This window comes from Pristiophorus japonicus, chromosome 13, assembly GCF_044704955.1.
Source record: "Pristiophorus japonicus isolate sPriJap1 chromosome 13, sPriJap1.hap1, whole genome shotgun sequence".
In the NCBI taxonomy this organism is placed as follows: Eukaryota; Metazoa; Chordata; class Chondrichthyes; family Pristiophoridae; genus Pristiophorus; species Pristiophorus japonicus.
The window spans coordinates 143123410-143136803 of NC_091989.1; the positions used below are offsets into that span (position 1 = coordinate 143123410).

Here is a 13394-nt window from a genome sequence, read left to right on the forward strand (position 1 = left end):
GTTAATTCAGAAACTAGAGACCTGAACTTAAGGAAAGGTAACTTCGACAATATGAGGCGTGAATTGGCTAGAATAGACTGGCAAACGATACTTAAAGGGTTGACGGTGGATAAGCAATGGTAAACATTTAAAGATCACATGGGTGAACTTCAGCAATTGTACATCCCTGTCTGGAGTAAAAATAAAACGGGGAAGGTGGCTCAACCATGGCTAACAAGGGAAATTAAGGATAGTGTTAAAGCCAAGGAAGAGGCATATAATTTGGCTAGAAAAAACAAACTGGGAGAAATTTAGAATTCAACAGAGGAAGACTAAGGGTTTAATTAATGGGGGAAAAGAGAGTACGAGAGGAAGCTTGCAGGGAACATAAAAACTGACTGCAAAAGCTTCTATAAATATGTGAAGAGAAAAAGATTAGTGAAGACAAATGTAGGTACCTTGCTGTCGGATTCAGGTGAATTTATAATGGGGAACAAAGAAATGGCAGACCAATTGAACAAATACTTCGGTTCTGAAGGAAGAGACAAATAACCTTCCGAATGTACTAGGGGACAGTGGGTCTAGTGAGAAGGAGGAACTGAAGGATATCCTTATTAGACGGGAAATTGTGTTCGGGAAATTGATGGGATTGAAGGCCGATAAATCCCTGGGGCCTGATAGTCTGCATCCCAGAGTACTTAAGGAAGTGGCCCTAGAAATAGTGGATGCATTGGTGATCATTTTCCAACAGTCTATCGACTCTGGATCAGTTCTTATGGACTGGAGGGTAGCTAATGTAACACCACTTTTTAAAAAAGGAGGAAGAGAGAAAATGGGTAATTATAGACTGGTTAGCCTGACATCAGTAGTGGGGAAAATGTTGGAATCAATCATTAAGGATGAAATAGCAGCGCATTTGGAAAGCAGGGACAGGATCGGACCAAGTCAGCATGGAGTTATGAAAGGGAAATCATACTTGATGAATCTTCTGGAATTTTTTGAGGATGTAACTAGCAGGGTGGACAAGGGAGAACCAATGGATGTGATGTATTTGGACTTTCATAGAAACATAGAAAATAGGTGGAGTAGGCCATTCGGCCCTTCGAGCCTGCACCGCCATTCAACAAGATCATGGCTGATCACCCACCCCAGCATCTCCCCCCCCCAAGCCCTCTCCACACACCCCCCCCCCCCGACCCCCCCAGCCGCAAGGACCACATCCAAGTCCTTCCCGAACACATCCAATGAACTGGCATCAACAACTCTCCGCGGCAGGAAACCCCACAGGCCAACAATTCCCCAAGTGAAGAATTCTCTCCCAATCCCAGCCCCAAACAGCCCACACCCCATCCCAAGAGCATGCCACCCCCCCCCGGCTCCGGACCCACCCAACACCGTGAACACTCCCCCCGCACCATCCTGTCAGAATCCTTCCCAAATGCCGAACACCCCCGGATATCGAGCCCACAGCCCCGGCCACCCCGGAGCCACGCCGCCAACCACACCACATCCACCAACCGCCATCTGCGCAGTCAACCCGTCCGCCCCACTCTGAACACTCGCCGCACCGAGGCACAGAGCCCCCAGACCTGCCCCTCCAACACACTTCGCCCCCCACCCCCCCCAGACCTTTGCTGCAATGTGGCCCCTCCTGTCCCCGCCCTGGGTTTCTCCTCCCCCTACCTCCACCACTCTCCCCTCCATCCCCCGCCCCCGTCTCCCCTCATCTTCCCTCTGCCTCCCCGCATAGGCTCCCATCTTGGGGGCGGTAACCTTCTGGGGCAGGGAATTTTAGCCCCCAGCGTGGAAGTCCTGCTCCCGCCGCAGAATTGGCCTTACCACCCCTCAATGGAAGCGGAGTACAATTTCCCACACTCCACTTCCTTTGGGGGCAGTTACCGGGGCACGACTGGATGCTCCTGTGACAGTTGGAGCTGGTGCGCTCCACTCTCCCGTCCTGTGACAGTTTGAACTGGTGCTCTCCACTCTCCCGTCCTGTGACAGGTGGAACTGGTGCTCTCCACTGTCTCTCCTGCGACAGTTTGAACTGGTGCTCTCCACTGTCTCTCCTGCGACAGTTTGAACTGGTGCTCTCCACTCTCTCCTGTGACAGATTGAACTGGTGCTCTCCACTCTCTGTCCTGTGACAGTTGGAACTGGTGCTCTCCACTCTCTGTCCTGTGACAGTTGGAACTGGTGCTCTCCACTCTCTGTCCTGTGACAGTTGGAACTGGTGCTCTCCACTCTCTGTCCTGTGACAGTTGGAACTGGTGCTCTCCACTCTCCCGTCCTGTGACAGTTTGAACTGCTGCTCTCCACTCTCCCGTCCTGTGACAGTTTGAACTGGTGCTCTCCACTCTCCTGTCCTGTGACAGTTTGAACTGGTGCTCTCCACTCTCTCTCCTGTGACAGTTTGAACTGGTGCTCTCCACTCTCTCTCCTGTGACAGTTTGAACTGTTGCTCTCCACTCTCCCGTCCTGTGACAGTTGGAACTGGTGCTCTCCACTCTCTCTCCTGTGACAGTTTGAACTGGTGCTCTCCACTCTCCCGTCCTGTGACAGTTGGAACTGGTGCTCTCCACTCTCCTATCCTGTGACACTTTCAAAAGGCGTTTGACAAGGCCCCACACAAGAGATTGGTGTGCAAAATCAAAGTGTTGGGGGTAATGTACTGACGTGGATAGAGAACTGGGTGGCAGACAGGAAGCAGAGAGTCGGGATAAATGGGTCCTTTTCAGAATGGCAGGCAGTGACTAGTGGAGTGTTGCAGGGCTCAGTGCTGGGACCCCAGCTCTTTACAATATACATTAATCGATGAAGGAATTGAGGGTAATATCTCCAAGTTTGCGGATGACACTAAACTGGGTGGCGGTGTGAGCTGTGAGGAGGACGCTAAGAGGCTGCAGGGTGACTTGGACAGGTTAGGTAAGTGGGCAAATGCATGGCAGATGCAGTATAATGTGGATAAATGTGAGGTTATACCTTTTGGGGGCAAAAACATGATGGCAAAATATTTTCTGAATGGCGGCAGATTAGGAAAAGGGGAGGTGCAACGAGACCTGGGTGTCGTGGTTCATCAGTCACTGAAAGTGGGCATGCAGGTACAGCAGGCGGTGAAGAAGGCAAATGGTATGTTGGCCTTCATAGCTAGCGGATTTGAGTATAGGAGCAGGGAGGTCTTACTGCAATTGTACAGGGCCTTAAGTGAGGCCTCACCTGGAATATTGTGTTCAGTTTTGGTCTCCTAATCTGAGGAAGGATGTTCTTGCTATTGAGGGAGTGCAGCGAAGGTTCACCAGACTGATTCCAGGGATGGCTGGACTGTCATATGAGGAGAGACTGGATCAACTGGGCCTTTATTCACTGGACTTTAGAAGGATGAGAGGAGATCTCATAGAAACGTATAAGATTCTGATGGGACTGGACAGGTTAGATGCGGAAAGAATGTTCCCCATGTTGGGGAAGTCCAGAACCAGGGGACATAGTCTTAGGATAAGGGGTAGGCCATTTAGGACTGAGATGAGGAGAAAGGTCTTCACTCAGAGTTGTTAACCTGTGGAATTCCCTGTCGCAGAGAGTTGTTGATGCCAGTTCATTGGATATATTCAAGAGGGAGTTGGATATGGCCCTTACGGCTAAGGGGATCAAGGGGTATGGAGAGAAAGCAGGAAAGGGTACTGAGGGAATGATCAGCCATGATCTTATTGAATGGCGGTGCAGGCTCGAAGGGCCGAATGGCCTACTTCTGCACCTATTTTCTATGTTTCTATGTTCTTGGCACATTCTGAAAACAGCTAAATAATACAACCTGAAATGTTACAATCACAAAAATTCCACATGGTAATTATTGCGTCGATTTCCTGTGACGTTGCACATGGGGGTCAATACCAAATGCTGTCTTCAGGCAAAGCTGGGTCAGAGGACAGGGGATAATTGGGCCAAGGAGTGCAGACACAATTTAGACCCATGTCGAAGACAAATATTGTATTTTTACTTTTATACAATATTTTGAATTTATATTATTAGTTATACCGAAATACCAAAACATAGTGATTTGAGAAGCAGCGCTGGCTGGAACATAGCAGTTTCTCTTTAGTATATGCTGAGGTGCTGGTCCCACTCAACTGCAGAGCCCCTGGTGAGCACATGGTGCGCACAATGGCAGCAGCCACTCTAACCTCTCCTCCTTCCACAAAGTGGACCTCTGACCATCCCAATGCCTGCCCTCAGCCAGGAGCTAATACCTGGGAGAGGGAAGCATTACCTCAAATCTCTCACCCCCACTTTCCACGCCTCGAATCTCTCACCATCTCACCGAAGGGCACTGTTCAGCGCCGAGCTTATGGCTCGCATCCCACCGCAGGCAACTAGGTCCATACATTGGAGCCTGGTCTCCAGTCGCCTTGGACCCACTTGCCACTGGACCAAGACCTTGCTCTGCTAAGCCCGTATGATAGCTGGTGTACAACGGCCACCCCACGTTAAAAGAACTCACGCACAGGCATCTTCCACCCTATGATGATGATTCACACCCTATCTTGATTAATGTTTTTCTGAATTTGGGCCATCATCCCTTTTGTCTCTCTAATCTCTCCTGTCTTCCAACCTATCACAGACCTTCCCTTTTGTTCTTCTTCCCCTCCCCCTTTCAGTGCTTGTTAAGAATCCGTTCTTTCCAAACACTCTCCAGTTCTGCCGCAGGGTCATTGACCCGAAACGTTAATTCTACTTTCCCTCCACAGATGTTGCTTCACCCGCTGAGATTTCCAGCATTTTCTGTTTTTATATCTGTACAAGTTTATTGCCTTTAACATTTAATTGGAACTACAGCACTAAAGGGTGGATACATAAAATTATTGAGAGAAGCTCAAATGGAACAAATCCAAAATAATTTGATTTTGAGAATGTACTGATCCAAATACTTGAGATAAAAATAAAAAATACAGATACTGAGAGGGTTAACCCATTTTGCAGCAGGTGCAGATGGACTTCTGCAACTTGCAGTATGTTTCATATAAACCAATAAGCATGGGCAGTAATAATTAGCGCTTTCAGCAATACCTGTGCTTTTTTTTAATGTCAGTAAAGATTTGGATGTGCTCAGCTCCTATTTTCTTGCGGTATCTCAGAAGGTCACCAGCACATGCATTTAGAAAACCTTCATCTGCAATATGCGAGAACACAAAACCTTCAACTCGAATAAAATCAGCATCTAGGAAAGATAATATGGTACTTCAGTCACAAAGTTTATTCAGAGTATAGACATATTCTAAATTAAGAAAAAACTAGGAACAGCAGATTCAGACATTATCTTTCTCCACATTGTTTTATTACCTACTAATTTCAAGCTGGCATTTGCCTAGCCTATGATGCAGGCAGTTAGATGGGCTGACTGGCATTTTCATTTTGCCCTTATGTTCTTTTAATGCCAGATTGTTGATACTTCAGAGAAATCTGTGGTTGCTGGAGTACAGAAAAGTAGCTTTATGGCTGGATTACAGAGTACAACTGGGCTTACAAGATATTTAGACATTCCACTCCAGTAATAACTTCAGGGCAGAAGTCTGGACATCTGGTCTTAATGTGTGGAATGTCCCAACATTACCTTTATCACAGCAAGCAATTGTTTGGCTACATTCTCTTCTGACATGGTCAAGTTAGATCTGGTTTATACAGGTATGCAGGTGCTTCTATATAGCTCCTTTTTAACAAAATGGGATGCCAACATTTATTTATTGGCTAGGAACTGACTGCTCTTTCTGCTCTTTAAAAAAAAGTCAATTTCATGGTTTTGGAACTATCAGCAATTTTTCTCAATCAAGAAATGTGCTTATGGCATTTTGGGGTTGTTTCTCATGGAGATTTTCCTATGACTAGCTGGAATCTCATCAAGAGATGGATTGCATGACATTTATATTTTAAAAAATCCAATCTAGATTGGTTTGTCAACTAGCTTTCACTCCAATAAGGGATGAATATAACTACAGAAGGCTTTAGAAAAATAGGGCTACTCATCTCTACACTTATTCCCTGACCTCCAACTTGAAAATTGCATTTGGTCTTGACTACCTGTGTATAATACCCCAAGAAGTCGACTACTAATCATTTGAAATGTTGATTATCACAATTTCAAGATTCACAAGTTATTACCAAAGTCCTACAGTTAATTCTTACAACTGTAGGATAAGTAAAATTGAAAATTATTTGTGCATCTTATGGGCTCTATTTTCCTCTTTGCTAATTTTTGGGGCCCAGGAGGATGTACAGCTGATTGTTTTATGCTCATTTGCGCTGGAAAAAAAAAATTGTGACTTTCGCCAAAGAATTATTTGAATTTGGCGCAGTGCTCTCCGAAGTCAGTCTGGGGGGGGCGGAGCTTCAAGTCTGCGCTAAAACGCTCTGGACATGCGCAAAAAGCTGAAGTTGCCAGGGCAACCAGAGATGCTGAAACAAGCTGAAGCCCTCTCCTGTCTTTGATTCATAATGACATTCACACTAAGGGATCAATGATCGTAAGACAACTTTACCAAGACATAGACATCATTAGCAGTTGATCACTGCTGTATTCTGTACCCCAAAATGATAACCTGCTATTTCTATTCCATACAATCCAGCATTTAAAAAGTGAAATCCGCTTGACCTGCTGCAATTCCAGGCCCCGGAAGGACCTCGCTCCCCTGCTCCAATCCCGAGCCCACCAAGGACCTCAACCCCCGCTGCAATCCCAGGCCCCGGAAGGACCTCTCCCCCTGCTGGACCCGCTGCAATCCTGGGCCCACCAAGGACCTCTCCCCCTCTCCCCTCCCCCCCACCCCACCCCAGCCCACTGCTGCAATCCCAGGCCCACCAATGACCCCCACCCCCTGCTGGACCCGCTGCAATCCCGGGCCCCGGAAAGACCTCGCTCCCCCGCTCCAATCCCGAGCCCCCAAAGTACCTCTCCCCCTGCTGGATCCACTCCAATCCCGGGCCCATCAAGGACCTCTCCCCCTCGCTGCAATCCCGAGTCCCCGAAGGACCTCTCCCCCCCCCCCCCCACCCCAGTCCCGGGCTCCCGAAGGACCTCTCCCCCCGCTGGACCCGTGGCCATTGCTCCACCTCGCTGGACCCACTGCAATCCCTGGCCGAATGGCCCTTCCACTCCCGAACTTCAACTCGCAGGGGGAGTGGGACTGAGCAGGAGGGTGGCCATTTGGCCCGGGATTGCAATGGGTCCAGCTGCGGGGGGAGCAGTCCTTTCGGCCTGGAATTGCAGCGGGGGGAGCAGATCTTGCGGCCCGGTAATTTTCTTCCCTTTCTCCAAAAAGAGTTCCCTGTGGAAAAAAAAAGGTATTTTATTGTGTATTCTTATTGCTTCGCTCTTGTCCTCTTATGCGCCGCGCCGATTCCTTAAGTTAACGTACTTTTTTTTGCCGGTGCTTTTGGGCAGTGTGCGCCAGAAAAACGTGTCTGCGCCAACATTTTTTAAACTGCCGCACATGGTCGGCGCCGGTGTCCAAATGTTGGCTAAAGTTGGAAAGTGAAAACCGTTTGGACGTCAAGAAATGCCGCACAATTGTGGTGAAAATAGAGCCCTATGACTATGTATGAATAGCTAAATGCAAGTATTCTGTTCTTATACTCGATTTGTGACTGAAACACAAATTTTTACTTCTTTACAGACCTGCAGCAAGTGCAACTGCCATTGCTTGTTGATTGGCTGCAGAAAGGATCTGAACACCCAGAGGAAGGCTGGGATAGGAACGTCTCACAGCAGCACAAATAGTCGCCATGGCAGCAGTCACTTCTGGACCAACAGTCATGCTGTACGGAATATCATGCATATTTTCCACAATCAGCCCATCCTTTGGAGAGTCAGATAAATCCAGAAGAATTCGGTGAACAAATAAATACACTTCATCTTAAAGTAATGATCTTTAATACATACGAACCAGCGTCATCTTTTTGTACTCATTCAGTGAAAGTTCTTCCAAAGCAAAGGTTCTTACCATCATTTTCCAGTCTTCTCTGGCTAAAGGTGTGGTGCTGGAGGACTGGGGATATGTTGTACTATTGTTTAAAAAGGGAGAATGGGATAGACTGAATAATTACAAGCCAATCAGCCTAACCTTAGTGGTGGGAAAATTATTGGAAAAAATTCTGAGGGACAGGATAAATCTTCATTTGGAAAAACACAGATTTATCAAGGACAGTTAGCATGGATTTGTTAAGAGATAGTCGTGTCTGACCAACTTGATTACATTTTTTGAGGAAGCAACAAGGAGGGTCGATGAGGGTAGTGCATACGATGTACTGCATGTGGATTTTAGCAAGGCCTTTGATAAGGTCCCACAGGGCAGACTGGTCACGAAAGTAAAAGCCCATGGGATCCAAGGCAAAGTGGCAAGTTGGATCCAAAATTGGCTCAGAAACAGGAAGCAAAGGGCCACATTACAGCAAAATTCTAAAGGAACAAAGTGTGTTAAAAAGACAAGCCTGAAGGCTCTATGCCTCAATGCGAGGAGTGTTCGTAATAACGTAGACGAGTTAACTGCGCAGGCAGCAATTAACAAATATGATATGATTGGAATTATGGAAACCTGGCTCCAGGGTGACCAAGGCTGGGAACTCAACATCCATGGGTATTCAATATTCAGGAAGGATAGACAGAAAGGAAAAGGAGGTGGGGTAGTGTTGCTGGTTAAAGAGGAAATTAACACAATAGTAAGGAAGGATATTAGCTTGGATGATGTGGAATCTGTATGGGCAAAGCTGCGGAATACCAAAGGGCAGAAAACGCTAGTGGGAGTTGTATACAGACCACCAAACAGTAGTAGTGAGGTTGAGGACAGCATCAAACAAGAAATTAGGGCGACTTTAATCTACATATAGATTGGGCTAACCAAACTGGTAGCAATACGGTAGAGGAGAATTTCCTGGAGTGTATTAGGGATGGTTTTCTAGACCAATATGTCGAGGAACCAACTAAAGGGCTGGCCATCCTACATTGGGTGTTGTGTAATGAGAGAGGATTAATTAGCAGTCTTGTTGTGCGAGGCCCCTTGGAGAAGCGTGACCATAATATGGCAGAATTCTTTATTAAGATGGAGAGTGACACAGTTAATTCAGAGACTAGGGTCTTGAACTTAAGGAAAGGCAACTTTGATGGTATGAGACATGAATTGGCTAGAATAGACTGGCGAATAATGCTTAAAGGGTTGACAGTGGATAGGCAATGGCAGACATTTAAAGATCACATGGATGAACTTCAACAATTGTACATCCCTGTCTGGCTCAACCGTGGCTAAAAAGGGAAATTAGGGATAGTGTTAAATCCAAGGAATCCATATAAATTGGCCAGAAAAAGCAGAAAATCTGAGAACTGGGAGAAATTTAAAATTCAGCAGAGGAGGACGAAGGGTTTAATTAGGAGGGGGAAAATAGAGTATTAGAGGAAGCTTGCTGGGAACATATAAACTGACTGCAAAAGCTTCTATAAATATGTGAAGAGAAAAAGGATTAGTGAAGACATCAGGTGAATTTATAATGGGGAACAAAGAAATGGCAGATCAATTGAACAAATACTTTGGTTCTGTCTTCACTAAGGAAGACACAAATAACCTTCCGGAAATACTAGGGGATCAAGGGTCTAGCGAGAAGGAGGAACTGAAGGAAATCCTTATTAGTCAGGAAATTATGTTAGGGAAATTGATGGGATTGAAGGCCGATAAATCCCCAGGACCTGATAGTCTGCATCCCAGAATACTTAAGGAAGTGGCCATAGAAATAGTGGATGCATTGGTGATCATTTTCCAACAGTCTATTGACTCTGGATCAGTTCCTATGGACTGGAGGGTAGCTAATGTAACACCACTTTTTAAAAAAGGAGAGAGAGAGAGAAAATGGGGAATTATAGACCGGTTAGTCGGACATTGGTAGTGGGCAAAATGTTGGAATCAATTGTTAAAGATGAAATAGCAGCACATTTGGAAAGCTGTGACAGGATCGGTCCAAGTCAGCGTGGAATTATGAAAGGGAAATCATGCTTGACAAATCTTCTAGAATTTTTTAAGGATGTAACTAGTAGAGTGGACAAGGGAAAACCAGTGGATGTGGTGTATTTGAATTTTCAAAATGCATTTGACACGGTTCCATACAAGAGATTGGTGTGCAAAATTAAAGCACATGGTATTGGGGGTAATGTATTGGTTGGCAGACAGGAAGCAGAGTGTCGGGATAAACGGGTCCTTTGCAGGATGGCAGGCAGTGACTAGTGGGTTGACGCAGGGCTCAGTGCTGGGACCCCAGCTATTTACAACATACATCAATGATTTAGATGAAGGAATTGAGTGTAGTATCTCCAAGTTTGCAGATAACTCCAAGCTGGGTGTGAGTTGTGAGGAGGATGCTAATAAGGCTGCAGGGTGACTTGGACAGGTTAGGTGAGTGGGCAAATGCATGGTAGATGCAGTATAATGTGGATAAATGTGAGGTTATCCACTTTGGTGGCAAAAACAGGAAGGCAGAATATTATCTGAATGGCAACAGATTAAGAGAAGGGGTGGTGCAGCGTGACCTGGGTGTCATGATACATCAGTCATTGAAAGTTGGCATGCAGGTACAGCAGGCAGTGAAGAAGGCATGTTGGCCTTCATAGCTAGGGGATTTGAGACAGGAGCAGGGAGGTCTTACTGCAGTTGTACAGGGCCTTGGTGAGGCCTCACCTGAATACTGTGTTCAGTTTTGGTCTCCTAATCTGAGGAAGGACGTTCTTGCTATTGAGGGAGAGCAGCGAAGGTTCACCAGACTGATTCCCAGGATGGCAGGACTGACATATGAGGAGAGACTGGATCAACTGGACCTGTATTCACTGGAGTTTAGAAGAATGAGAGGGGATCTCATAGAAACATATAAAATTCTGACAGGACTGGACAGGTTAGATGCTGGAAGAATGTTTCCAATGTTGGGGTCACAGTCTAAGCATAATGTGTAAGCCATTTAGGATCGAGATGAGGTGAAACTTCTTCACTCAGAGAATTGTGAACCTGTGGAATTCTCTACCATAGAAAGTTGTTGAGGCTAGTTCGTTAGATATATTCAAGAGGGAGTTAGATATGGCCCTTATGGCTAAAGGGAACAAGGAGTATGGAGAGAAAGCAGGAAATGGGTACTGAGGTGAATGATCAGCCATGATCTTATTGAATGGTGGTGCAAGCTCGAAGGGCCAAATGGCCTACTCCTGCACCTATTTTCTATGTTTCTATGTAAGGGTTGATGGGTGTTTTTGTGACTGGAAGGCTGTTCCAGTGGTATTCTGCAGGGCTCAGTACTAGATCCCTTGCTTTTTGTGATACAGGTGTGACGTCCGAAATCTGGAAACCTCGGGACCGAGGCCGTTCCGAATATTTCCAGATTTCAGAATGTCTTTGCCTGGGCCGAGGTAGTTGGGGGGGGTCGATCGGCCTGTCGGAGGTCGGGGATGGGGGCGGTCGAGCCGGGAGGCCGGTCAGGTGGCCAAGGTGGGGGGCCGAGGTGGGAGTGTCCGGATTTCAAAACATTTTCCGGTTTCCCGACGACCCCGCCACGGATCGGCCCGGAACTCCGGATTTTGGACGTCGCACCTGTATATATCAATGATTTAGATTTGAATGTAGGGGGTATGATTAAGAGATTTGCCATGCGGTTGATAAAGAAGAAGAAAGTTGTGGACTGCAGGAAGATATTAATTAACTGGTCAGGTGGGTAGAACAGTGACAAATGCAATTTAATCTGGAAAAGTGTGAGGAGGGCTAACAAGGCAATGCAATACACAATAAATGGTAAAACACAGAGAAATGTAGAGGAACAAAGGGACCTTCAAGTGCCTGTCCACAGATCCCTGAAGGTAGCACAGCAGGTAGATAAGTTGGTTAAGAAGGCAGACGGAATTACTTGCCTTTATTAGCCGAGGCATAGAATGCAAGAGCAGTGAGGTTATGCTTGAACTGTATAAAACACTAGTTAGGCCACAGCGCAAGTACTGCGTGCATTTCTGGTCACCACATTATAGGAAAGATGTGATTGCACTTGAGGGTACAGAGGAGATTGAAGGGGATGTTGCCTGGACTGGAGAATTTTAGCTATGAGGAAAGATTGAATCAGCTGGGGTTGTTTTCTTTGGAACAGAGGAGGCTGAGGGGAGACCTGATTGAGGTGTATAAAATTATGAGGGGCCTGGGTAGAGTGGATAAGAAGGATCCATTTCCCTTGGCAGAGGGGTGAATAACCAGGGGGCATAGATTTAAAGTAATTGGTAGGTTTAGAGGGTATTTGAGGGGAATGTCTTCAACCAGAGGGTGGTGCGGGTCTAGAACTCACTGCCTGAAAGGGTGGTAAAGGCAGAAAACCTCACCACATTTAAAAAGTACTTGGATGTATACCTGAAGTGCCAACCTGCAGGGCTACCGACCAAGAGCTGTAAATTTCGATGATTCTTAGAATGTGAAGCGTTTGCGACACGACAGATTACAGTTCTATACAATTTCACAAACTATTGTGGGAAGGATCCTTTCCATGTTTAATTTGGTGCGTTTTGAAATGTGGATATAATGTAGGAATAAATAAAGCGGCGAACAGGTGGAATCAGTGGCTGAAGGAGCGTGTGGCGTGATTTAAACAGTAGAGATACATACGATGCCGGCAGCGGTGTACACAGCCGCTTCCTGACAGGCCTTCTCGGTTATCTGAGACAACGACAACCCGTGCAGAGGAGCCCCTGAGTGAGAGAACACAGACAGTGAGACGGTGAGTGAAGAGGGCTGGCCGGTAGCTCCTCGGGCTCGGGCTCACCTGGCAGCGCCCGCAAATGCACCATCCCCAGCACAACGCAGCGAACGCTGCCCCACACCCTTTGCAGCCTCATGGCGGCCCAGGGCCCGGCTGTGGCTGGAGCCAGTACGTATCACCTCCTCTCTCTCCCTCTCGCAATGGCAGCTGTTGTGAACTTTGGGTTTTATTTACATTTGGAGGCCGGGCACACACTGTTGGGGCATCACTTCAGTGATTGGCACCTCCTACCGCCCACACTGCGCTCCGAGCGGTCGGCCTCGAACCAGGCGCTCGGGGGCGGGGCCAGTCACTCGGGGGGGGGGGGGAGGGGCGGAGCCAGGTGCTCCGAGCGGTCGGCCGCGAACCAGGCGCTCGGGGGAGGGCGGGCCAGGCGCTCGGAGGGGGGAGGGCGGGGCCAGGGCTCGGGGGAGGGGCGGGGCCAGGTGCTCCGAGCGGTCGGCCGCCAATCAGGCGCTCGGGGGAGGGGCGGGGCCAGGCGCTCGGGAGAGGGGCGGGGCCAGGTGCTCGAGGGCGGGGCCAGGCGCTCCGAGCGGTCGGCGGCGAGCCAAGGCTCGGGAGAGGGGCGGGGCCTGGTGACCACTTCCTCCGGCGGAGAGCGCGCGCTCCTC

At 47.7% G+C, this 13394-nt stretch overlaps 1 protein-coding gene across 4 annotated transcripts in view; it reads right to left on the reverse strand.

Annotated features, from left to right (window-relative positions):
* The window catches only part of LOC139278866 (uncharacterized protein F13E9.13, mitochondrial), a 94983-nt gene that overhangs the window by 26130 nt on the left and 55459 nt on the right, over positions 1–13394 (reverse strand). The window contains exons 1-4 of one of the 4 annotated variants that reach the window (XM_070898075.1): positions 12958–13053; positions 7968–8028; positions 7643–7823; positions 5041–5191 (exon numbers count right to left, since the gene is read on the reverse strand). In XM_070898075.1, the coding sequence (XP_070754176.1) occupies positions 5041–5191; positions 7643–7823; positions 7968–8028; positions 12958–12989 (425 nt within the window). In that variant the 5' untranslated portion in view covers positions 12990–13053. Of the gene's footprint in view, positions 1–5040; positions 5192–7642; positions 7824–7967; positions 8029–12629; positions 13054–13394 lie in introns of those variants that run through there. The other 3 variants (XM_070898074.1, XM_070898077.1, XM_070898076.1) reach the window with 3 other exon arrangements.